Source organism: Salmo salar, chromosome 02 (assembly GCF_965601325.2).
Source record: "Salmo salar chromosome 02, fSalSal1, whole genome shotgun sequence".
In the NCBI taxonomy this organism is placed as follows: domain Eukaryota; kingdom Metazoa; phylum Chordata; class Actinopteri; order Salmoniformes; family Salmonidae; genus Salmo; species Salmo salar.
In genome coordinates, this window is record NC_138292.1 from 15,569,301 (window position 1) to 15,595,792 (window position 26,492).

The following is a 26,492-nucleotide window of genomic DNA, read 5'->3' on the forward strand; positions in this document are numbered from 1 at the left end:
TGATCAGTCCACCAGTGATCAGTCCACCAGTGATCAGTCCATCAGTGATCAGTCCATCAGTGATCAGTCCACCAGTGATCAGTCCACCAGTGTACAGTCCACCAGTGATCAGTCCATCAGTGATCAGTCCACCAGTGATCAGTCCACCAGTGATCAGTCCACCAGTGATCAGTCCATCAGTGATCAGTCCACCAGTGATCAGTCCACCAGTGTACAGTCCACCAGTGATCAGTCCACCAGTGATCAGTCCATCAGTGTACAGTCCACCAGTGATCAGTCCACCAGTGATCAGTCCACCAGTGATCAGTCCACCAGTGATCAGTCCACCAGTGTACAGTCCAGCAGTGATCAGTCCATCAGTGATCAGTCCACCAGTGATCAGTCCACCAGTGTACAGTCCACCAGTGATCAGTCCACCAGTGATCAGTCCATCAGTGCTGGTCTGACCTAAAGAGATGTGTTCTATTTCTATGGTTGATTCTGTGTTTCTTGACTGATCATGCTGAGAACAACATTAATGGCGGCGCTTTTTTACACACATTTTGTCTGTTGTAACAACAAGAGATTATGTTATAAAGTAATATAGTCTCTGTTAAACTTTACCCACCCACCCTTACCCAGTTTTTAAGATGATATGATAGACTGCATGATAGACTGATGCCATCACATAAACACACTGGAGAGAGGAGAGAAGAACACTACGGTAAGAGCTGTCTCCTAATTCTGCCATCTGTATGAACTTGATAGTGATTATATGAAAGAGACCTAGGTCTCTTTTTCAAATGTGCCCTGTATAATACAACATATATATATATATTCCTCCACAATTAAGACCCCAATCAATACTTTAACTTGCCTGAATGGTACCAGAACATCAAGATGTATTTTGTTCTACAGTGCATTAAAACTAAAAGCAGATTTACCTAGCTCGGAGACCTGGGTTCAGGTAACTGGCGTCTGCAATATAACCTCAGGTTCACCTTCGAAGATAGAGGAACACAGAAAAGTTAAGTTTGTCGTGTGTGGCTCAGTTGGTAGAGCATGGCAGTTACAACACCAGGGTTGTGGGTTCAATTCCCACAGGGAACCAGTACAAACAAAATATGAAGCTGTATGCACTCACTACTGTAAGTTGGTCTGGATAAGAGCATCTATGTAAATGTAACATTTGTTAATCCCAGAGGGGGGCTGCAGTACTTATAGATCAGGGCTCTCCAGCCCTGTTCCTGGAGAGGTACAGTCCTGTAGGTTTTAACTCCAGCCCTGTTCCTGGAGAGATACCATCCTGTAGGTTATAACTCCAGCCCTGTTCCTGGAGAGGTACAGTCCTGTAGGTTTTAACTCCAGCCCTGTTCCTGGAGAGATACCATCCTGTAGGTTATAACTCCAGCCCTGTTCCTGGAGAGATACAGTCCTGTAGGTTTTAACTCCAGCCCTGTTCCTGGATAGATACCATCCTGTAGGTTTTAACTCCAGCCCTGTTCCTGGAGAGATACAGTCCTGTAGGTTTTAACTCCAGCCCTGTTCCTGGAGATATACAGTCCTGTAGGTTTTAACTCCAGCCTTGTTCCTGGAGAGATACCATCCTGTAGGTTTTAACTCCAGCCCTGTTCCTAGAGAGATACAGTCCTGTAGGTTTTAACTCCAGCCCTGTTCCTGGAGAGATACAGTCCTGTAGGTTTTAACTCCAGCCCTGTTCCTGGAGAGATACAGTCCTGTAGGTTTTAACTCCAGCCCTGTTCCTGGAGAGATACAGTCCTGTAGGTTTTAACTCCAGCCCTGTTCCTGGAGAGATACAGTCCTGTAGGTTTTAACTCCAGCCCTGTTCCTGGAGAGGTACAGTCCTGTAGGTTTTAACTCCAGCCCTGTTCCTGGAGAGGTACCCTCCTGTAGGTTATAACTCCAGCCCTGTTCCTGGAGAAATACAGTCCTGTAGGTTTTAACTCCAGCCCTGTTCCTGGAGAGATACAGTCCTGTAGGTTTTAACTCCAGCCCTGTTCCTGGAGAGGTACAGTCCTGTAGGTTTTAACTCCAGCCCTGTTCCTGGAGAGATACAGTCCTGTAGGTTTTAACTCCAGCCCTGTTCCTGGAGAGGTACCCTCCTGTAGGTTTTAACTCCAGCCCTGTTCCTGGAGAGATACAGTCCTGTAGGTTTTAACTCCAGCCCTGTTCCTGGAGAGATACAGTCCTGTATGTTTTAACTCCAGCCCTGTTCCTGGAGAGATACAGTCCTGTAGGTTATAACTCCAGCCCTGTTCCTGGAGAGATACAGTCCTATAGGTTTTAACTCCAGCCCTGTTCCTGGAGAGATACAGTCCTGTAGGTTTTAACTCCAGCCCTGTTCCTGGAGAGATACAGTCCTGTAGGTTTTAACTCCAGCCCTGTTCCTGGAGAGATACAGTCCTGTAGGTTTTAACTCCAACCCTGTTCCTGGAGAGATACAGTCCTGTAGGTTTTAACTCCAGCCCTGTTCCTGGAGAGATACAGTCCTGTAGGTTTTAACTCCAACCCTGTTCCTGGAGAGATACAGTCCTGTAGGTTTTAACTCCAGCCCTGTTCCTGGAGAGGTACCCTCCTGTAGGTTTTAACTCCAGCCCTGTTCCTGGAGAGATACAGTCCTGTAGGTTTTAACTCCAGCCCTGTTCCTGGAGAGGTACCCTCCTGTAGGTTTTAACTCCAGCCCTGTTCCTGGAGAGATACAGTCCTGTAGGTTTTAACTCCAGTCCTGTTCCTGGAGAGATACAGTCCTGTAGGTTTTAACTCCAGCCCTGTTCCTGTAGAGATACAGTCCTGTAGGTTTTAACTCCAGCCCTGTTCCTGGAGAGGTACCCTCCTGTAGGTTTTAACTCCAGCCCTGTTCCTGGAGAGATACAGTCCTGTAGGTTTTAACTCCAGTCCTGTTCCTGGAGAGATACAGTCCTGTAGGTTTTAACTCCAGCCATGTTCCTGGAGAGGTACCCTCCTGTAGGTTTTAACTCCAGCCCTGCTCCTGGAGAGATACAGTCCTGTAGGTTTTAACTCCAGCCCTGTTCCTGGAGAGATACAGTCCTGTAGGTTTAAACTCCAACCCTGTTCCTGGAGAGATACAGTCCTGTAGGTTTAAACTCCAGCCCTGTTCCTGGAGAGATACAGTCCTGTATGTTTTAACTCCAGCCCTGTTCCTGGAGAGATACAGTCCTGTAGGTTTTAACTCCAGCCCTGTTCCTGGAGAGATACAGTCCTATAGGTTTTAACTCCAGCCCTGTTCCTGGAGAGATACAGTCCTATAGGTTTTAACTCCAGCCCTGTTCCTGGAGAGATACAGTCCTGTAGGTTTTAACTCCAGCCCTGTTCCTGGAGAGATACAGTCCTGTAGGTTTTAACTCCAGCCCTGTTCCTGGAGAGATACAGTCCTATAGGTTTTAACTCCAGCCCTGTTCCTGGAGAGATACAGTCCTGTAGGTTTTAACTCCAGCCCTGTTCCTGGAGAGATACAGTCCTGTAGGTTAACTCCAGCCCTGTTCCTGGAGAGGTACAGTCCTGTAGGTTTTAACTCCAGCCCTGTTCCTGGAGAGATACAGTCCTGTAGGTTTTAACTCCAGCCCTGTTCCTGGAGAGATACAGTCCTGTAGGTTTTAACTCCAGCCCTGTTCCTGGAGAGATACAGTCCTATAGGTTTTAACTCCAGCCCTGTTCCTGGAGAGATACAGTCCTGTAGGTTTTAACTCCAGCCCTGTTCCTGGAGAGATACAGTCCTGTAGGTTAACTCCAGCCCTGTTCCTGGAAAGGTACAGTCCTGTAGGTTTTAACTCCAGCCCTGTTCCTGGAGAGATACAGTCCTGTAGGTTTTAACTCCAGCCCTGTTCCTGGAGAGATACAGTCCTGTAGGTTTTAACTCCAGCCCTGTTCCTGGAGAGATACAGTCCTGTAGGTTTTGGAGTTAAAACCTACAGGAGGGTATCTCTCCAGGAACAGGGCTGGAGTTAAAACCTACAGGAGGGTATCTCTCCAGGAACAGGGCTGGAGTTATAACCTACAGGACTGTATCTCTCCAGGAACAGGGCTGGAGTTAAAACCTACAGGAGGGTATCTCTCCAGGAACAGGGTTGGAGTTAAAACCTCCAGGACTGTATCTCTGCAGGAACAGGACTGGAGTTAAAACCTACAGGAGGGTATCTCTCCAGGAACAGGGCTGGAGTTAAAATCTACAGGAGGGTATCTCTCCAGGAACAGGGCTGGAGTTAAGACCTACAGGAGGGTATCTCTCCAGGAACAGGGCTGGAGTTTAAACCTTCAGGAGGGTATCTCTCCAGGAACAGGGTTGGAGAGCCCTGGTTTAGATCCAAGTGTTCTTGCTACTTAGATCTATATAGTAGCAGATCAGATTTACTATATAGCGATGTATTGCTGAGCCTGAGATAACTATTAGGCCAATGAAACAGCCCCCTTGTGTACCTATACAGTAAAACAATGGCGTAGGCCAGATTGCGGATATGCTGCCATCTCTGACACTTAACCATGAAATGCGGATGGTTTTAGCGTTGATAGTGAAGCACGGTTCCAGTCCAGAGATGCTGAATCCAGATATTCTCACAGAACTTTCTGATGTCAAGAGTATTTTCATTAAAGCACTTCTCTATTTTTTTCATAGTTATAGAAGACACAACAGCCTCTATAATGAGTCTCTGTGGAGGGAGAGGAGTGGGGTTCTGCCTCTAAAAGTCTTTGGGGAGAGAGAAGGGGGTACTGCCTCTAAAAGTCTCTGTGGAGAGAGAAGAGGGGGCTACTGCCTCTAAAAGTCTCTGTGGAGAGAGAAGAGGGGGGTACTGCCTCTAAAAGTCTCTGGGGAGAGAGAAGGGGGCTACTGCCTCTAAAAGTCTCTGGGGAGAGAGAAGAGGGGGCTACTGCCTCTAAAAGTCTCTGGGGAGAGAGAAGAGTGGGCTACTGCCTCTAAAAGTCTCTGGGGAGAGAGAAGAGGGGGGTACTGCCTCTAAAAGTCTCTGGGGAGAGAGAAGAGGGGGCTACTGCCTCTAAAAGTCTCTGGGGAGAGAGAAGAGGGGGCTACTGCCTCTAAAAGTCTCTGGGGAGAGAGAAGAGGGGGGTACTGCCTCTATAAGTCTCTGGGGAGAGAGAAGAGGGGGCTACTGCCTCTAAAAGTCTCTGGGGAGAGAGAAGAGGGGGCTACTGCCTCTAAAAGTCTCTGGGGAGAGAGAAGAGGGGGCTACTGCCTCAAAGTCTCTCTGGGGAACATGACACTAACGAAGTTAAAAGGTAAAAGGAATGTGAGTGAGTGTGTTTGTGTGTTTTGGGGACGGAGGGCAGAGTAAATTCTTCACGTGTGCATAGCGAGAACATATTGGGCATTAAAGGTAATCCAGCAATGATATGTCATCATTGGACAGAGTAGATGAGACACTGAAGGTGTCTCTGTTGTGTTGAAGTTCTATCCTGCAGGAGAGACCAAGGTCACCTATACCCAGCTGTGTCAGGCTGTGTGTCCATGAAGTGACCAGTCAATGGGTCAGCCTCTACAATTCAGAGAGGAGGACATTCCTACTGATCAAAGGTAAGAGGAAGAATACGACACCATTCTTCCATCATTTGGTGTTTTGTTGATGGTGGTGGAGATCTGGTGACTGAGACACAGACACACAGACAGACACACCCTTTAAACCCCCTATGCTTCTTTGAGACGCCTCTTTCAAAGTCACTGAGATCTCTTCATCCAGCCATGGTATTCCAAATAATTGGCAACTGGTCATTTTCATACACGACCCTAAGCATGATGGGATGTTAATTGCTTAATTAACTCAGGAACCACACCTGTGTGGAAGCACCTGTTTTCAATATACTTTGTATCCCTCATTTCCACAAGTGTTTCCTTTATTTTGGCAGTTACCTGTAGTTTGTTAAGACTCTAACTTGAAATATCTATTTAATTTGTATATTTGTTGTCTCAATAGTTGGTTGAAGACAATGTCATCACTTGTGTGAAAAATGAGTTGAGGTTTGAGAGGACTGAGTCAGAAGCAGAATGAGTGAAAGGCTCTGGGTGTAGTGGGTGCGAAGTCAGGCGCAGGAAGCAGAGAGTACAGGGTAGTGCTTTATTTGCACACACGGCGAACATAAGCCACCCCACAAAAATACAGGGCGCACACAAAACAAATGCCCCAAACACTGGGGACTGAAACAGTCCGGAGAAAACCCACGACCGAAAACACATCAGACACAAGCGTGCACAGTAGCAACACACAAACAATCCCGCACACAGAGCAGGCGGGCCTACTGGCTAAAATAACCTGACTAATCAGCCCAACACAAAACAGGTGAAACCAATAAACAGAAAGGGGAAAAAGGGAAGCAGTGGCAGCTAGTAGGCCGGTGACGACGACCGCCGAGCACCACCCGAGCAGGAAGGGGAGCCACCTTCGGTAGGAGTCGTGACAATGAGAAAGTGGTGGACAGTGAAAAATGAGTTGAGGTTTGAGAGGACTGAGTCAGAAGCAGAATGAGAAAGTGGTGGACAGTGCAGATGAGAAGCAGAGTTTGCTGACATACTGGAGAAAAGAGCTTTCAGCCTTTAGGGCTCAATTTGCATTGTCTACCCTGTGCTCAGAATATACAGATCAATGCAAAGTTTAGTTCACATCTGTGAAACATTGATATTACATACCCCTTGATATTATTTGTAAGTATCTTTAAAAAATGTTTTAGGTATATGTCCTCGTAAATCTAATTTGCATAATAATTTTTTTTTAAACACAATCCGTCAGTTTAAGCTAGAAATATAATTTTTTTGGCATTGCATGCATCTCAATCCACTGCATCCACCTATGTCACACTTCCAATCTGCAGTGAAAGGTGACAGAGCTAGAGTGGTGTTAGTCAGACCATGAGACATCCTGAAAATCGGTCTTCTCACAAAATCGTCTGTAGTGTCCGAATGGTTTGGCCTACAAACTATTATTTCCTTTATGGAAAGATGAGACTCTCACGAACACGATGGTGGTCTCCGTTTTGCTCTACGAATCCCACAAGTGTCTTGGGACTCGTCTGAAGTACTTCAGGAAGAAAATCAGTGATGAGAAGCTGGCCAACAGAATCATCAAGCATATGTCTTCAAGGAGCCTTTACATCATGTGCCTCACACCATTCTTCAGTTGGATTTCAGACACAGTTCTTGAGAAAATGTTGCATGAGGCATAAAGTGGAGAGATGCCCAAGACTCTGAGTCAAACGTACACACACGTCCTGATCTTCAACATACTGATAAAATAAGAAATATCCACGGAGATCAGAGAAAGCTGACACTGGATGAAGAGAACATTTTGAAACTGGGGAAGCTGGCCTTTCAACAGCTGGAAAAGGGCAATCTGTTCTTCTATGAGGAGGACCTCAGAGAGTGCAGAATTGATGTCACAGACTTGTCAGTATATTGAGGAGAGTGCAGACAGATCTTCAGAGAGGAAGGGTGGGCTGTATCAGGTGAAGGTGTACTGCTATGTGCATCTCAGCATTCTGGAGTTTGTAGCTGCTCTGTATGTGGTTCAAATCAAATCAAATTTTATTGGTCACATACACATGGTTAGCAGATGTTAATGCGAGTGTAGCGAAATGCTTGTGCTTCTAGTTCCGACAGGGCAGTAATATCTAACAAGTAATCTAACAATTTCACAACTACCTTATGCACACAAGTGTAAAGGAATGAATAAGAATATATACATATAAATATTTGGATGAGCGATGGCCGAACGGCATAGGCAAGATGCAGTAGATAGTATAGAGTACAGTATATACATATGAGATGAGTAACGTAGGGTATGTAAACATTATATGAAGTGGCATTGTTTAAAGTGACTAGTGATACATTTATTACATCCAATTTTTAATTATTAAAGTGGCTGGAGATTTGAGTCAGTATGTTGGCAGCAAATCAAATCAAGGTGTATTTGTCAGTGAAATGCTTACTTACAGGCTCTAACCAATATTGCAAAAAGGTATTAGGTGAATAATAGGGAAGTAAACACCGGTTAGTCAGGCTTATTGAGGCAGTATGTACATGTGGGTATGGTTAAAGTGACTATGCATATATGATGAACAGAGAGTAGCAGCAGCGTAAAAAAAGAGGGGTTGGGGGGCACACAATGCAAATAGTCTGGGTAGCCATTTGATTACCTGTTCAGGAGTCTTATGGCTTGGGGATAAAACTGTTGAGAAGCCTTTTTGTCCTAGACTTGGCACTCCGGTACCGCTTGCCATACGGTAGTAGAGAGAACAGTCTATGGACTGGGGTGGCTGGGGTCTTTGACAATTTTTAGGGCCTTCCTCTGACACCGCCTGGAGTAGAGGTCCTGGATGGCAGGCAGCTTATCCCCAGTGATGTACTGGGCCGTACGCACTACCCTCTGAAGTGCCTTGTGGTCAGAGGCCGAGCAATTTCCGTACCAGGCAGTGATGCAACCAGTCAGGATGCTCTCGATGTTGCAGCTGTAGAACCTTTTGAGGATCTCAGGAACCATGCCAAATCTTTTTAGTTTCCTGAGAAGGAATAGGCTTTGTCGTGCCCTCTTCACGACTGTCTTGGTGTGTTTGGACCATTCTAGTTTGTTGTTGATGTGGACACTAAGGAACTTGAAGCTCTCAACCTGCTCCACTACAGCCCCGTCGATGAGAATGGGGGCGTGCTCGGTCCTCCTTTTCCTGTAGTCCAAAATCATCTCCTTAGTCTTGGTTACGTCGAGGGATAGGTTGTTATTCTGGCACCACGGAGTTAGTGATTGCTAATGGCTGTTGGCTGTTTGGCACTCAACGTTAGTGATGGCTGTTTAACAGTCTGATGGCCTTGAGATAGAAGCTGTTTTTCAGTCTCTCGGTCCCAGCTTTGATGTACCTGTACTGACCTCGCCTTCTGGATGGTAGCAGGGTGAACAGGCAGTGGCTCGGGTGGTTGTTGTCCTTGATGATCTTTTTGGCCTTCCTGTGACATCGGGTGGTGTAGGTGTCCTGGAAGGCAGGTTGTTTGCCCCCGGTGATGCGTTGTGCAGACCTCACTACCCTCTGGAGAGCCTTGCGGTTGTGGGCGGAGCAGTTGCCGTACCAGGAAATGATACAGCCCGACAGGATGCTCTCGATTGTGCATCTGTAAACGTTTGTGAGTGTTTTTGGTGACAAGCCAAATTTCTTCAGCCTCCTGAGGTTGAAGAGGCGCTGTTGCGCCTTCTTCACCACGCTGTCTGTGTGGGTGGACCAATTCAGTTTGTCCGTGATGTGTCCACCGAGGAACTTAAAACTTTCCACCTTCTCCACTACTGTCCCATCGATGTGGATAGGGGGGTGCTCCCTCTGCTGTTTCCTGAAGTCCACGATCATCTCCTTTGTTTTGTTGACGTTGAGTGTGAGGTTATTTTCCTGACACCACACTCTGAGGGCCCTCACCTCCTCCCTGTAGGCCGTCTCGTCGTTGTTGGTAATCAAGCCTACCACTGTAGTGTCGTCTGCAAACTTGATGATTGAGTTGGAGGCGTGCATGGCCACGCAGTCGTGGGTGAACAGGGAGTACAGGAGTGTTCACATGTTCATCAACAACAATGTGAATCTGATGGCTAAAAAGGGAACTAGCACTAGAAGCAAAGATATACCTGCTACAATCCTTCACAACAATGCAGTGGACAAGGCCTTGTAGAGTTAGAATGGACACCTGGACTTCTGGACACTGCTTCCTTCTGGGCCGCTCATTGGATTCCAACCACTTTCTCCAACGAGGCCTTTTGAAACAGACCAATAATGAAACACTTGAGTAAATCAAGGAGAAGATAAGAGAGAATCCCTCTCCAGAGCGGTGCATCAATCTTTTCCACTGTCTGAGTTGAATGACCATTCACTGGTAGAGGAGATCCAAAGCTACGTGAGCTCAGGAAGTCTCTCTAAAGAAGAACTTCACTGACATTTAATCACTGTCTATTCTCCAAGTGTACAACATGACTCTGAGTGCTGGTTATTATCAGCACTGAAGAAATAGAAGTCTTGAGAACATCAACACCTGAGGTAATAATTGAATAGTTTTTTGTTGCTCCTTGCTTTAGCAAGCTTGACATGGAGAAATGTTGTAGAAACAATTGAGCCGACATATCCAACGTTTACAGTGAATGTAGTCTCCGCAAATGCCGAAAATTGCCTTTAAATTTCAATCTCGCTGCTCTTCCGTGATGCAGATTTAATCTAGGCCCAAAAGTTTCCCATTTGAACACATTTTGGTAACAGGAGCAAGACATCACAATGAAATCTAAATTAAACAATGAAAAAACTATAATTACAATAATAAGAATGTTGACGTATTTTGTTTCATCAGATGCCTGTGAGCTCACACCAGACTTCAACACCATACATCCAGCGCTCTTTCTGACAGAAGGAAACAGAAAGGTGGTGCACATAACAGACAAATGGACTGACTATCCTGAGCACCCAGAGAGGTTTGACGAGTGGACTCAGATGCTGTGTAGAGAGCCTCTTTCTGGGCTCTGCTACTGGGAGGCAGAGTGGGAGGGTTATGGGGCTTATGCAGAGTTGGCATATAATGGACTCCCTAGAAATGGAGGGACTAATGACTGTGTGATTGGCTACAGAGAGTTGTCCAGTAGTCTGCACTGCACTCATGAGTCTTATGGTGCCTATCATCATGTAAACAACATATCCATACCTGGCCCTTCCTCCCGATCCCACAGAGGAGGATTGTACCTGGACTGGCCGGCTGGAACTTTGTCCTTCTACAGTGTTTCCTCTGACACACTGACCCACCTGCACACCTTCCACACCACCTTCAACGAGCCTCTCTATGCTGTGCTGTGGCCCTGGCCTGACTCAGCTGTCACCCTGTGTGGTTGTGAAGTCTTCAGTGGAATAACTCTCCTACTTTCCTGACGGCACACCGGTGTGACAATATGGGACATTTCTCACTGTCAATAAATTGTATAAATTACTTCCTGGGGTCATGGGAGACATGTTGTGGAATCACATTACCCGTTCAAGTCAAAGTAACAGCGTTAAACAGATCTATCTCTCTCTCTGTGCTCAGTGGTATTCACACACAATGGTGTGTCTGTGCACCGGTATGCTGATAAGCAAGTCATGTATGTATTGGTGGTAATATGTATCCTCTGTCACGATCATGAGTCATTTGATTTCCCAGCAGGTGCAGGTGTGTCTCTCTGTGACCTTAAAACAGAAATGGATAAACCAGTCAATTGAAAGAGCACAATCTAGTAAAAAGTAATAGGGCACCTGTTGGACTTTGAGTCTGTCATATGAGGTGCGTCGGGAGTGGTAGAACAGAGTTACTACATTACCTGAGAGAGTTTGAGGCTGTCATATGAGGTGCGTTGGGAGTGGTAGAACAGAGTTACTACATTACCTGAGAGAGTTTGAGGCTGTCATATGAGGTGCGTCGGGAGTGGTAGAACAAAGTTACTACATTACCTGAGAGAGTTTGAGGCTGTCATATGAGGTGCGTCGGGAGTGGTAGAACAAAGTTACTACATTACCTGAGAGAGTTTGAGGCTGTCATATGAGGTGCGTCGGGAGTGGTAGAACAAAGTTACTACATTACCTGAGAGAGTTTGAGGCTGTCGTATGAGGTGCGTCGGGAGTGGTAGAACAAAGTTACTACATTACCTGAGAGAGTTTGAGGCTGTCGTATGAGGTGCGTCGGGAGTGGTAGAACAAAGTTACTACATTACCTGAGAGAGTTTGAGACTGTCGTATGAGGTGCGTCGGGAGTGGTAGAACAAAGTTACTACATTACCTGAGAGAGTTTGAGGCTGTCATATGAGGTGCGTCGGGAGTGGTAGAACAGAGTTACTACATTACCTGAGAGTTTGAGGCTGTCGTATGAGGTGCGTCGGGAGTGGTAGAACATTACCTGAGAGAGTTTGAGGCTGTCATATGAGGTGCGTTGGGAGTGGTAGAACAGAACGGAGAGAGGAAAGGAACTGACTGAGGTAAGAACTGCAGCCTGTATTTATTTTGAAATACATCCAATAGATAATGATGTTCATGGAACACAATTGTACTGTACTTTTGTGAGGCTACATGGGTGTAAAAACTCAGCTAGCCTACTGTGTGTCTGGAGGACAACAGGACAATTCAGAACAACTACAGGTGGTTGACAGATGCCACATCCGGATACTCCTCTAATTTCTCTAAAAATCTGACATCTCTATTCCTTCCCCAGTGAGAGAGAAGTGCCTCTAAAATGAGCCTCTCTGGGGAGAGGGAGGAGGGGGACACTGCCTCTAAAACAAGTGGTTTTGAGGAACCGGACAATGACAATGAAGCTAAAAGGTAAGAAACACCCCATTACTCTTAGGGTCATGTATGAAAATGCCCAGTTGACCATTATTTTGATTACCATGGCTAGAAGAAGAGATCTCAGTGACTTTGAAAGAGGCGTCTCAAAGGAGCTTAGGGGGTTTAAAGGGTGTGTGTGTTTGTGTGTTTTTTACTGACATTGCAGTCATGCATCTTGTATACTATAGTGTCAACATATTTTACTTTTTAGTGATGTATAATAATTCATACATTGTAGAAAACAGCATTGATTAGGAGAGTGTTGTGTTGAAGCCCAATCCAACAGGAGAGACCAGTCTCACCTGTACCCAGCTGTCTGTCCATGAAGAGTGACTATGGGTCACTAAGTCTATGGGTCATCCAATAGAGTTCAGAAAAGGAACCATTTCCACTGAACAAAGGTATAAGTCAGGGACGTAATGGATGTGAATGTAGTTGACAAACACCTTTATATTTTGTAAATAGCGGAATGCACCAATAGACCTAGAATTACACTAATTTTGTGTTTACGTTTCTTGTCTCCGGCTTCCGATTTTACCCACCTTATTACATCACCATACAGATGCCTCATGCTTTCCCCCTATTGGGCCGTTCCAAAAGAATTCAATCACTTTCTGACTGCACCCCTTTAGATTTGAACGAAACCTTCCGAACGTGTTTGCCCGTAGAAGAAGTGGTCAGAAAGTGACTTTTTGAACCTGAATGCCAAAACATTCGCCATCCTACCATGAGACTTCCATGTCTTCATCAATAAAAAAATATAAAATGTTGACTTTGATATCATTTGAAAGCCTACAAACAGGGTTATGAAACTATTTTATAATTTCTTTAAAAAATATATATAATTTTTTTTTTTTTACCTTTAACGGAAATGATTTTTCACATATGTTGTAGCTTAGACCCTATTCTACATTGTCTGAGGTGTTTATGTTGTGCCCAGCATCAGTTGAAACACAGCATTCTCTAGAATACAAGGGTGGGTGTCATTTCAATCATAGAAACAGAAATCATAGAATGGGCCTATACCTTCAGAAAGATGGCCGCCAGTCCATCCACGTCGAATGTCAACTTGTATGGGAATGTCTATTCTATATATTTCTATGAGTTCAATAGGTTTCCTATGATTGACAGTTTAATATAAAACAATGGATACTCAAGTCAACATGCTCTGATGTGTGGACCTCCAACCATCTTTGTGGTACGGTTTGAAAGTAGAAATGTTTGTTCATTTATCAGCCAAAATATGACACCCATTCTGTATTTAAGAAGAGCATGCTGTGTCTCAACTGATGGTGGGTACAACACAACCACCTCTGATAATGTACAATAGGGTCTAAGCTACAACATACACTCAGTGACCAGTTTACACCCCGTTCACGAAAATGGTTCTCTCCTACAGACAGTGAGTCATGTGGCTGTGGCTTGCTATATAAAGCAGGCAGACAGGCATTGAGGCTTTCAGTTACTGTTCGATTGAACATTAGAATGGGCAAAACGAGTGACCTAAGTGACTTTGAGCGTGGAATGATCGTTGGTGCCAGTCACGCCGGTTCCAGTATCTCTGAAACGGCCGGCCTCCTGGGCTTTTCACGCACAACAGTGTCTACGGTTTAGCGAGAATGTAGCGACAAATAAAAAACATCCAGTCAGCGTCAGTCCTGTTTCCGAAAACAGCTCGTTGATGAGAGGTTGAAGGAGAATGGCAAGACTCGTGCAAGTTAACAGGCAGGCCACAAACAGCCAAATAACGGCACAGTACAACAGTGGTGTGCAGAACGGCATCTCAGAACGCACAACTCGTCGGTCCTTGTCACGGATGGGTATTGCAGTAGACCACCACACCGGGTTCCACTCCTATCAGCTAAAAACAAGAAGAAGTGGCTCCAGTGGGCATGCGATCACCAACACTGGACAATTGTGGAGTGTAAAAACATTGCCTGGTCCAATGAATTCCGGCTCCTTTTGTGATGGCAGAGTCAGGATTTGGCGTAAGCAGCATGAGTCCATGGCCCCATCCTGCCTGGTGTCAATGGTACAGGCTGGTGGCGGAGGAGTAATAGTGAAGGGAATGTTTTCCTGGCACACGTTAGGTCCCTTGATACCAATTGAGCTATGTTTCCATGCCCCGAAGAATTCAGGCTGTTCTGGAGGCAAAGGGGGGTCAGATGAGGTACTAGATTGGTGTATCTAATAAAAGCGCCTGAAATTTCTGCCTGTTTGGTCGGAGGGAGTTTTGGCCTTCCATGGTGACATGGGGTAAATTAGTTAATTGACCAATAAGAAAGACGCTTCCAAACCTCTGCCGAGAACAGCTAATTTTCTGTTTTCCCCTCCCACCCAAACCACTCCTACACAGTCCTAGCTACATTCTTGCTTGAGAAATTGCTCTTTGCTAAGAAGCTACTTTTGTTTCTTTTGCACCATTTTAATTGAAAGCAATCACAGTAAGGTACGTATTTGTTACCCAGAAATTATTTGATATTGGGATAAAAACAGCTGCATTGGAACTTTAAATGTACAAAAATTTCAATGTTTGAAAGAAATTATAAAATAGTTTGACAACCCTGTTTGTAAGCTTTCAAATGATATCAAACTCAACATTTGATCTTTTCCAGTGATGAAGACATGGATGTCTCATGGTAAGGTGGGGTAATGCTAAATGGGTCAACTTTGAGAACCTCTATCTCCTGAATGTTTTGGCATTCAGGTCCAAAAAGTCCCTTTCTGACCACTTCTACAAGGGGCAAACTTGTATGGAAGGTTTCATTCAAATCAAAAGGGGTGCAGTCAGAAAGTGATTGAAATCATGTGGAATGACCCTATTACCACCAGTACTGATATGCTGCAAGTCTTGTCCTTATGTGCTTCTGATAGTGTCCAGCAGGAGAGACCAGTCTCCCCGGGACCCAGCTGTGTGTCCCTAAAGAGTGACAAGTCTATGGGTCATCCAATAGAGTTCAGTAAGGATAAGCAAAGGTGAGAGTTTATGGGGATAGTTGTGTGGGTTAAGTGTATGCGTGTTATTATACATGCCTGCAATGCACTTGGAGTGAAATATTGGGTAGCTACTCATAGATTATCCATTCTGAACCTGGGAAATAACAACTGCATTTTAATCAATTACATTAAACATATTTTCTGCTTTTACTGACTTATCATCAGCCTTTGCAAAGGTTAGAAAAGTCAAAAACACATGATCAAGTCATTGACCAGGAGAGGTTGCCTTTGTGTACGGAAACCCTGGTGATGAGGAAGGTGAGGGTGAGTGGTGCTGTGATGTGCGTGATAGTGCCGGATCTCAATGGTCGTTTATCCAAGGCTTGAACCGGGAAAGGAGAGGAGAATGGGTACGTGGTGATGTTCAGGGAGGAGACAAGGGTCTGGTGGATAAAATTCCCCGCTGCACCGGAGTCCACTAGAGCTGTAGAGACAACACCTGAGGGACAGCCAACCAATGAAATGGAAAACAGCAAGGGTTTGGAGGAAAACAATGATGAAGGAATACTCATGCCTACACTGCGAGACGGATGATCACGGGGCTGTCCCTCTGCCCCAGTGGACTTCGGGTTGGGATGCACCGGACACCGCTGGAGCCAGTGCCCCTCCTGACCGCAATAGAGACACAGCTGTCTCCGGCGACGTCGCTCTACCGGGGCGAGGTGTGTGAACCCTATCTCCATAGGTTCAGGCTCTGCCCCAGGACGGTCAAAAGAGTGGGGTGAGGGACAATGGAGGCGCCGGAACTCCAGAAGAAGGTTGTCCAGGTTGATGGCCATAGCGATGAGCGCATCCTGTGAAAGGTTGTCGTCCCGGCACGCCAACTCCCTCTTCCGAATAAGGTGCGCAGCACAGGCTCATCCCATCCCCTGGAGGCTGCCACAGTCTAGAAGGTGAGGGCATATTCTGCAGCGGTCTGGGCACCCTGCCGGAGTGGGAGTAGTCGCTCACCTCCCTCTCTACCCTCCGGTGGATGGTCGAAGACCACCCTGAACAGAGCCATGAACCCCTCGTAGGAACCCAGCTCCTCCTCTCCTGTCCTCTCTCCCAGACAGCCGTAGCCCACTCCAACGCCCACCCAGTTAGCAGGGAAATGTCCATGGCAAGCCTGGGTTGCCAAGAGTGTGCAAAGCTGTTATCAAGGCAAAGGGTGGCTACTTTGAAGAATCTAAAATATTAAATATATTTTGTTTTGATTTAACACTTTTTTTGGTTACTACATGGTTCCATATGTGTTATTTCATAGTTTTGATGTCTTCACTATTATTATACAATGTAGAAAATAGTAAAGATAAAGAAAAACCCTGGAAAGGGTAGGTGTGTCCAAACTTTTGACCGGTACTGTAAGTTAAGATATGTACCATGGGCCTGCATCACTTATAGGCCAATCGGTGCCATTCTTTTTGACTGAGTTCCTCATGGCGCCTACTTTCTGTGTGCCATATTAGAAAACAAGTTATCAATCAATGCTTGAGTTGTTTGACCAAAAATATTCTAAGACTAACAATAGGTTTCATCCCTAATAAAACTAACAGCACTGAGGTCCTTGAGGCCTGGGTTTGAATACTCCCTGGCAAATCAAAACTTATAACAACAGCTTGGAAAGGCCCATATCATATACCTTTTTTTAAATGATTGTTTCAACAGTTGGTCGAAGCCAACATCATCACTTTTATGAAGAGTGAGTTGAAGATGTTCGAGAGGCTTCTGAGTCCAGGCTCTGAGAGTCAGGGAGAAGATGAGGAAGTGGTGGACGGTGAAGATGAGAAGAAGCAGAGGAGTGCCAGAGAGGCGGCTCTAAAGATCACGCTGCACGTCCTGATGAACATGGATCAGAAGGAGCTCGCTGACACACTGGAGAAAAGTAAGTGCTCTATGCTTTAATCTTCATTGCCTCATGGGTCATTCTTGAATTGCAGGGGCATTTGTGTCCCTTGTCTTTTCAACCATGAAAACATTTTAAAATGACAAATAGGTACGCATCATACATGTTTTTATTGGTATTGAACTGTTTATCCATTGTAAAACTTAATGCAAGTCCTTTATACTGCAAAACTTTTTTTATGCATTGTTTAAAGTACTTGGGGCAAGCAAATTGGCTTTCCCCAATATTGATGAGTAGAGTTGTAGTGGCATGTTTTGGGGATTTAGAGATATCTATCTATTATTTTGAATGCTAGAAAGTAAACAAAAGTATTTAACATATTGTATAGATCAATTACATTAAAATCACTCATTACAAAGATATACAAGGACCTTGAGCATTCCAGTGGCAAACCGTTATCGGGGGAGGAGTCTATATTAAAGAAAATTCTTAGCTAATCACACCCTTTTAGTAGGTCATACATTTGAGGATTCCATAAATCATTTGTTGTCTAAATACACAGTGTCATTGGTGTTACTCAATTTAAATGAAAGGAAATTACATTGTGAGCTAAATACGTAATCCTATCACTTTAGTAAAAAAAAAATATAAGGGTACATTACCTTATATTTTAGCATCTGTGTCCTCCATTTGAGAAAATTCTCAATTACCAAGACTGTGTCATTTGTTTTACTACTCCTACTGGTGGCACAATGTTATCATAATAGAACAATTATTCAAAGTTATTAAGCTGACATATTAGTTGATTTAGAATGGGAAGATGTTTTAGATCTAGAAACATTATTTATTCTTTTTCTGAAATGCCATGGCCAAATGCACCAGCATTTGAAGAATGACACCCTGTGTATGCCCAGAGAGAAATTTCACGGAGAATTTCTGTAAATACACTCTCCCTAATCTACATGCCTATATTTAATTGATCTTCTTTGAGCTATTCTGTTTGCAAAAGCACAGTGGTATAAGAGAGGCCTATACGGTTGTTTGCTTGAAAGTATACACTGTAATACATAGCTGCTTGAAACCCTGAATGTGTCTGTAGTAACATGTTAACATTAATGATATCTAAATTGTCAGGTCTTTTGGGTGACCTTACTGTGTGCCAACTTAGACTCAAGTCCAACATGAAGAGGAGGTGTGAGCGTGTCTTTGAGGGAATAGCAAAACAGGGAAACCCAACCCCTCTCAATAAGATCTACACAGAGCTCTACATCACAGAGGGTGGAAGTGGACAGGTCAATAAGGAACATGAAGTGAGACAGATTGAGACGGCATCTAGACGAGCGTCAACACAAGAGATACCAATCAAGTACAACGACATCTATAAACCCTTACCTGGACAAAACAAATGTATCAGAACAGTGCTGACAAAGGGAGTCGCTGGCATTGGAAAAACGGTCTCCGTGCAGAAGTTCATTCTAGACTGGGCTGAAGAAAAAGCAAATCATGATGTCCACTTGATATTTTCACTCCCTTTTCGGGAGCTGAATCTGATGAAGAAAAAACACAGCTTGGTTGAACTTCTCAATCACTTCTTCATAGAAACCAAAGAATCAGGGATAACAGACTTTGAAAAGTACAAAGTTCTGTTTGTCTTTGATGGTCTGGATGAGTGTCGACTTCCTCTAGACTTTCAGAATAATGAGAGCTGTTGTGATGTCACAGAGCCAACTTCAGTGGATGTCCTACTGACAAACCTCATCAAGGGAAATCTGCTTCCCTCTTCTCTCCTCTGGATCACCTCTCGACCTGCAGCAGCCAATCAGATCCTTCCTGAATGTGTTGACCGTGTGACAGAAGTACGAGGGTTTAACGACCCACAGAAAGAAGAGTACTTCAGGAAGAGAATCAGTGATGTGAACCTGGCCAACAGAATCATAAAGCATTTGAAGTCTTCAAGGAGCATTTACATCATGTGCCACATACCAGTCTTCAGTTGGATTTCAGCCACAGTTCTCGAGGAAATGTTGCGTGAAGCAGAAAGCGGAGATTTGCCCAAGACTCTGACTCAAATGTACACACAATTCCTGGTGTTTCAGACCAAACAGAGGGGTCAGAAGTACCTTGGAGATCTTGCATTGGATCATTATTGGAATAAAACTACCATCCTAGCACTGGGAAAACTGGCTTTTCAGCAGCTGGAAAAAGGCAATCTGATCTTCTATGATGAAGACCTGAGAGAGTGTGGCATTGATGTCACAGAAGCGTCAGTGTACTCAGGAGTGTGCACAGAGATCTTTAGAGAGGAGTTTGGGCTGCACCAGGAGAAGGTCTACTGCTTTGTGCATCTGAGCATTCAAGAGTTTCTGGCAGCTTTATACGTGTTTCTCACATTCAACAATGATACTGTAAATGTAATGTCTGAACAAAAAACAACCAGGAAACCTCAGACAGCCAAAGACACAGCTGTAACAATCCTCTACAAGAGTGCAGTGGACAAGGCCTTACAGAGTGAGAATAGACATCTGGACCTGTTCCTCCGCTTCTTTCTCGGCCTCTCACTGGAGTCCAATCAGACTCTTCTTCGAGGCCTACTGACACAGACAGGAAGCAGCTCAGAGACCAATGAGAAAACAGTCAGATACATCAAGGAGAAGATCAGGGAGAATTCCTCTCCAGAGAGATGCATCAATCTGTTCCACTGTCTGAATGAGCTAAATGACCATTCACTAGTAGAGGAGATCCAAAGCTACGTGAGCTCAGGAAGTCTCTCTAAAGAAGAACTCTCTCCTGCACAGTGGTCAGCTCTTCTCTTTGTGTTGCTGACCTCAGAAGAGGAGCTGGATGTGTTTGACCTGAAGAAGTACATCAGATCAGATGAAGGTCTTGTGAGGCTGCTGCCAGTGGTCAAGGCTTCCAGAACAGCTCTGTAAGTACTTTAAATTCAAACTTTCGTCATCAGACAGAACACTAATATAAACAAAGATATGGGTTGATTTCTTAACACATAGTGGTCTTTTTTCTTCTTAAGGCTGAATGGATGTAACCTCACAGAGAAATGCTGTGAGTCGTTGGCCTCAGTTCTCAGCTCAGACTCCTCACACCTGAGAGAGCTGGACCTGAGTGACAATGACCTGCAGGATTCAGGAATGGAGCTGCTCTCTGCTGGACTGAAGAACCCACCCTGTCCACTGGAGAAACTCAAGTAAACAACAAATCCCGAAATCGGGTCAAATTGTATGAAATAAAGTTTCAAGAGCTGTTCATAAAGTTTATGATGACCCCATATGAATTTCAATCACTCTTACTTTCTCTTCAGGCTGAAGCAATGTAACATCAAAAACAGTAAAGCATTGGCTTCAGTTTTCTGCTCAAACTCAAGTCTGATAGAGCTGGACCTGAGTGACAATGACCTGCAGGATTCAGGAGTGATACAACTCTCTGTTGGACTGGGGACTCCAAGTTGTAAACTAAAGATACTTAGGTTAGTCTTCCACACTGTGTTTATTATCTAACCCTACTGTTGACCCTACCCTAACTGTACCCCTTACAGTTAATATTCTGAGATTATGTACACGTACTTTCTCAAAAAATGATAATATTATACTAAATATTCCAGACTAATCTGGTAGACTCTTATTTATTGGACATGTAGATGACATGAGTGTATATTTCTCTGAGAGTGAGATGTCTCTTTCTGCAGGCTGTCATTCTGTGGAGTCACAGAGGAAGGTTGTGCTTTTCTAGCTTCAGCTGTCAGCTCAAATCCCTCCCACCTGAGAGAGTTGGACCTGAGCTACAATAACCCTGGAGACTCAGGGAAACTGCTCTCTTCTCTACTGGAGGATCCACACTATAAACTGCAGACACTCAGGTAAAAACATTAACATTGGTTATTATTTCCCATCAAAAAGATAAGTCCTTGATTCTAACTGTCTGTTTGTTTCTGCTGTTCTTCCAGTGTGGACCATGATTCAGAGTGCTGGTTAAAATCAGCACTGAGAAAATGTAAGTCTCAATACCATTCGGAATCAGAGTAAAATTACTGTTGTTTAATGTTTCCCAGGGATAACATTTATTTGGAATATACGAGATTATACTTGTTACCAATACTATATGATCTAAATAAACTTGAAATAAAACTACACAACGATGCCAAACTATTCTCTTGATGTGTTATGTATCATCAGATGCCTGTGAGCTCACACCAGAACTCAACACCATACACCCTCAACTGTACCTGACTCAGGGGACAGGAAGCTGGTGCATGACTCCAAAGGACATCAGAACAACTATCCTGAGCACCCAGAGAGGTTTGACCAGTGGACTCAGATGCTGTGTAGAGAGCCTCTTTCTGGGCGCTGCTACTGGGAGGCAGAGTGGGAGGGTTATGGGGCTTATGTAGGGCTGTGTCACGTCCTGGCCAGTATATAAGGTTAATTGTTTTGTAGTTTGGTCAGGGCGTGGCAGGGGGTATTTGTTTTCTGTGGTTCGGGGTGGTGTGTTTTGTGTAAAGGGTGTTTGATTTAGTAATTCCGGGTTTTGGTTTATGTTTAGTAATTCTATGGTTAGTCTAGGTTGTGTGTTTCTATGTTTGGTTGATTGAGGTTGGGACTCTCAGTTGAAGGCAGGTGTTGTCTATCTGCCTTTGATTGAGAGTTCCATATATTAGGGTGTGTTTGTATGTGTGATTTGTGGGTGATTATTCTGTGTATAGCCTTGTGCCTTACCAGACTGTTTTTGTTGATCGTTCGTGTTTTTGTTATTTTTGTATGTTCGTTTTGAAAGATAATTAAATATCAAGATGAGCATTCACGTACCTGCTGCGTTTTGGTCCTCATTTACCGACAACAGCCGTGACAGGCTGACATATAGAAGACTTGTTAGGAAAGGAGGGAATAATGACTGTGTGATTGGTTACAATGACATGTCCTGGAGTTTGTACTGCAATGACAAGTCCTATGATGCCTTTCATAACATAAAGAGCACCCCCATCCTTTTACCGTCCTCCAGCTCCCGCAGAGTAGGAGTGTATCTGGATTGGCAAGGTGCTACCCTGTCCTTCTACAATATTTCCTCTGACACACTGACCCACCTGCACACATTCCACGCCACCTTCACTGAGCCACTTTATGTGGTGCTATGGCCTTGGCTTGACTCAGCTATTACCCTGTGCAGAGTAAGACAGTTCTGAACTCCTCAGGACCCCCATCCTTTTACCTCCTGCTCCAGCACACATATTCTAGTCCTGTTTATACCTGGAGCTATAACATAGCTTAGTCCTGATCTTGTCCACATTCTGATTGTGCCCACATTTTTAGACAGTTGTAGACAATCAAAAAACCCATGATCTGATTGTGATCAGATCTTCCTTCCCACCTCCGGAGGCAGTCAGGCACCCATTGTGTCTGAATATCTTTACAAGTGTAGATGGATCTGGACAGTAAAACCATTTAAATCATCATCATCACACCCTCTAAATCAGCCCCCCCTTTCGAAGGCCCTCGGATCAATTCCCCCCCCAAAAAAGTATAAATAACCTAATGAACTCAGTCGGGTTCTCAACTTACTGTCGAATAGTAGAATACAAAAGAGGCAATTTCAAAATAATTTGCATACAAGAAGGGACGAGGAAATATGGTCCCAATGCCGACACAGTGGACGGATGAGACACATTTTAATACCATGTGTAGATGCATATCTGACAAAGTGGGCACAATCTGAAAGTGGACAAGGACTTGTTGGAACATGGACACAGCCTGACTTCAGGACTCTAAATCAGTGGGAGTCATTTTTTCCCTCTGTGTTTTTAGTGTAAATAGCCTTAAGAAATGCTGCCGGAAAAATATAAATGTTTAGTCATTTGTAATTGTTATTTTATTATTGTGGTTTGTACATCTGTTTGTCTTTCTGCCCTTTGAAATGTGTTATCCAACATGTTCATGTATGGTGTGAGTAGCCTTATTAGAAAACAAAATAGAATCGATCAATAAGTGCATTGCTTCATGTTTTTATTTAACATTTTTATCTCTCTGGGGATCAGTTCCAGTGTACTCTGCAGAGTGGGTTCATGTCCCCGTCCCCTCTCTGTAGTGTTCTGGAACTTGTTTAGACAACGACTTCAACATCAAGTGTTAGCCTGTAATGCTCAAATCAGTTTGGTTAATGATTGATCGTTGAGGGAAAATATAAAAAATGTATGTGATGATCAGTCTGAAAATGAACGAGTTGTTATTGTTGAGCAACACCAGGAGGACGCCATCTTAGTTCAAACAGTCATGTTTATTGTCTCAGTGCATTTCCAGTAGAAAACACAGCAACAGTGTGTTCCAGAGTCAGGTGACGTCAGTGTGAGGTGAGGGAAGTGAGCCAATAGTAGGACTCCAACCGTCTGAGGATAAATAACCAGTCCTCCCAACCTCAGACAGCTAACGCTTTGGCCACATAAGATGATGTCGTGCTTCACATACAGAGTACTCAATCAGAATACATACCTGTACATCGTTCATTTGGTGTAAACAGTTACATTTATAATGTGAAAGTTCATCCTTCTCACATAAATGTGGAGGTGTGTGTGTGTGTGTGTGTGTGTGTGTGTGTGTGTGTGTGTGTGTGTGTGTGTGTGTGTGTGTGTGTGTGTGTGTGTGTGTGTGTGTGTGTGTGTGTGTGTGTGTGTGTGTGTGTGTGTGTGTGTGTGTGTGTGTGTGTGTGTAATCTGGGGTATGTGATAGATTATAATAGGATGTAGTTAGTACAGGCCAGGACCCACTGCCTTATTACCGTGATATGTAACAACTACAGCGCCTTTAGATTACATTCACCTTACAGCAGCACTGACATCAACCTGTGTGTGTGTGTGTGTTAGAGAGCAAAACATAAACTTGAGCTATTTTTAAATGTAAAAACATCAACACAGGAAGTTCCACCTCTCAGCACAGGAAGTGCCTGTATACAGTACTCATCGCCACGCCAAGAGAACTCCCAACATACAACATGTAACCATAGAGATAATAAAACAGTATTATATTAATGATAACAGTAAAGATGATAAAAACCAAAAGCGCTAAATGTTAATTTTGGTGGCATCTGGAGGGCACCAGTGTGTACAGGCTCTAGTCCCCTTATTAAATCCTTCATTACTTAAATCAGATGTGTTAATGCTGGGCTGGAACTAAACCCTGCCCATCCAGTAGCTCTCCAGGACCAGGGTTAGTTCATTGACTCAGTGTTCCATTGCAGCTTACAACGTGCGACCCATTCTGAACTTTAACCTTCACAAAAGTGCCAGGTAGAGGGGGCAGAAGGACTGGGGGAGGGGGGAGTAAGTTACATCCCACTTTAGGCAGGTGTGTAGATTTGGTACTGGGGGGTCTTATACGTGTACATAGAATGGGTAGAACAGACCCATGTTCTAAAATCCACGTTCCATCCCTTATTGCGGCACAATAAACTTTACCATTGCTGAATGTGTGGAACACTGAAAGAGGCACCGCATTCAGCGAGATGTGATAAGCATCAATTAAACATTCAATATTAAATATGGTATCAAACATTCAATATTAAATATGGTATCATACATTCAATATTAAATATGGTATCATACATTCAATATTAAATATGGTATCATACATTCAATATTAAATATGGTATCATACATTCAATATTAAATATGGTATCATACATTCAATATTAAATATGGTGTGCCCAGTATACATGTTGTGGACCATTGATTTGATTTGTAATGTAAATATTTTCTATGGTCTTATATGTGTTGGGGGAGGGGAGGGTCTCTCCTCCATGGTCTGAAAAGTAGCTTTATCAGGCTGATGGCATCGTGGGTAACCTCCCCTCACACCCTGCCACTCCGCCTGGGAGACCCCATAGAGCTCGGGAGGAGCACGAGGGAGGAAAGGGTGCTTCTCCCAGGTAATCAGCCTATAAGAAGCCAAGGGACAGGCACCCAGCCAATGAGAAACCAGGAGATACTCCACCTCTCACTCGCTCATCCTCTTCAGCACCGAGGGAGTGGTGTCCATGAAGGACCTGGCAGGGTGTAGTGGCCAGGTAGACTGTACAGGGGTGGGCTGGGCAGAGTTGGGACTCATCAGCATGGCACTGTAGATGTTGGAGGCTACCACCAGGATACAGAGCAGGATAGGACCGATGATCGCCCCCTCCAGACCCAGATAGTATGCTCCTCCTGCCACTGCTAGACCAGTCAGATACGGGTGACCACCACTGTGGAGGGGACGACAGATATCAACACACACTTACTTTAATATCATAACAGATTAGATTTCTCTCTCTTACACACTGATCTCATAAACAGTGAATATGCACAAACACGTACACACTCTCTCTCTCACACACACACACACACACACACACACACACGCTCTCGTACCCTGATATATCGGAGTAGATGGCTGTGTCTACGAAGTAGGTGGGCAGCAGATGGAAGAGTAGCAGTAGCAAGGCTTTGACCCCCTCTCCCTGGGCCAGCCACAGGTCACACACAGCGGGCAGCGCTGCCCAGTACGTCCCCAGGAACGGCACCGCACCCAGGATAGCTGCCAGGGCTGAAGGGGGCGAGGGAAGAGGACAATAGTAAGACAGAAGACTGGAATAGAACAGTCCTGTTATACAAGTTCTTCACCTAATAGTCTGGACACAAGTAGGGTTTTCCTCATCTCCAGGCTAGTCAGTCAAACATCAGCAAGTTAAGGTGTTCTATATGATCAGTCAGTTTTGAACACACTCACCAGAGGGGATGAAGACGATGTGGATGCCGAAGATGGTGTGTGTCAGCCAGGTGTAGAGACCATAGAACCCTGCCATCTTCAGAGAGGCATCAAACACCCCTCTAAAACACACACAATTAAACAAATATATGTTTTAACATTTCAAATGTCAAACGTTGTCACGTCCTGGCCAGTATAAGGATTAATTGTTATTGTAGTTTGGTCAGGACGTGGCAGAGGGTATTTGGTTTATGTGGTTCGGGGTGGTGGTTTTTCTAAAAAGGGCATTTGATTTATGTATTCCGGGGTTTTTGGGCACTGTTCCTTGTTTATGTAATTCTATGTTTAGTCTAGGTAATCTATATCTATGTTGAGTTAATTGGGGTGGACTTCCAATTGAAGGCAGCTGTGTGGTGTTGCCTTTGATTGGAAGTCCTATATTAGTTGGGTGTGTTTGTCTGTGTATTTGTGGGAGATTGTTACTTGTCTAGCATGTATGAGCCTGAGAAGACTGTCGGTATATCTTGAGTTCGTTTTGTTGTTTTTGTGTTCATTTTGATTTAATAAATGTTCAAAATGAACAAACACAGTCCTGCTGCATTTTGGTCCTC

At 44.4% G+C, this 26,492-nt stretch overlaps 2 protein-coding genes across 2 annotated transcripts in view; one reads left to right on the forward strand and one right to left on the reverse strand.

The window, feature by feature from the left end:
• The first annotated feature begins 15,197 nt into the window (after positions 1-15,197).
• Positions 15,198-21,959, forward strand: LOC106594735 (NLR family CARD domain-containing protein 3-like). The gene is given in 9 exon segments (XM_045719027.2): positions 15,198-15,297; positions 16,966-17,182; positions 18,278-20,069; positions 20,172-20,345; positions 20,460-20,624; positions 20,844-21,014; positions 21,102-21,148; positions 21,331-21,384; positions 21,387-21,959. Coding segments are annotated over 8 exon segments (2,781 nt in total). The 5' UTR covers positions 15,198-15,297; positions 16,966-16,992; the 3' UTR covers positions 21,575-21,959.
• Positions 21,960-23,403: 1,444 nt separating this feature from the next.
• Positions 23,404-26,492, reverse strand: part of LOC106595499 (transmembrane protein 245) — a 53,213-nt gene continuing 50,124 nt past the window's right edge. The window contains exons 13-15 of the mRNA XM_082960191.1: positions 25,903-26,003; positions 25,545-25,719; positions 23,404-25,378 (exon numbers count right to left, since the gene is read on the reverse strand). Of these exons, the coding sequence (XP_082816317.1) occupies positions 25,135-25,378; positions 25,545-25,719; positions 25,903-26,003 (520 nt within the window). The 3' untranslated portion in view covers positions 23,404-25,134. The remainder of the gene's footprint in view (positions 25,379-25,544; positions 25,720-25,902; positions 26,004-26,492) is intronic.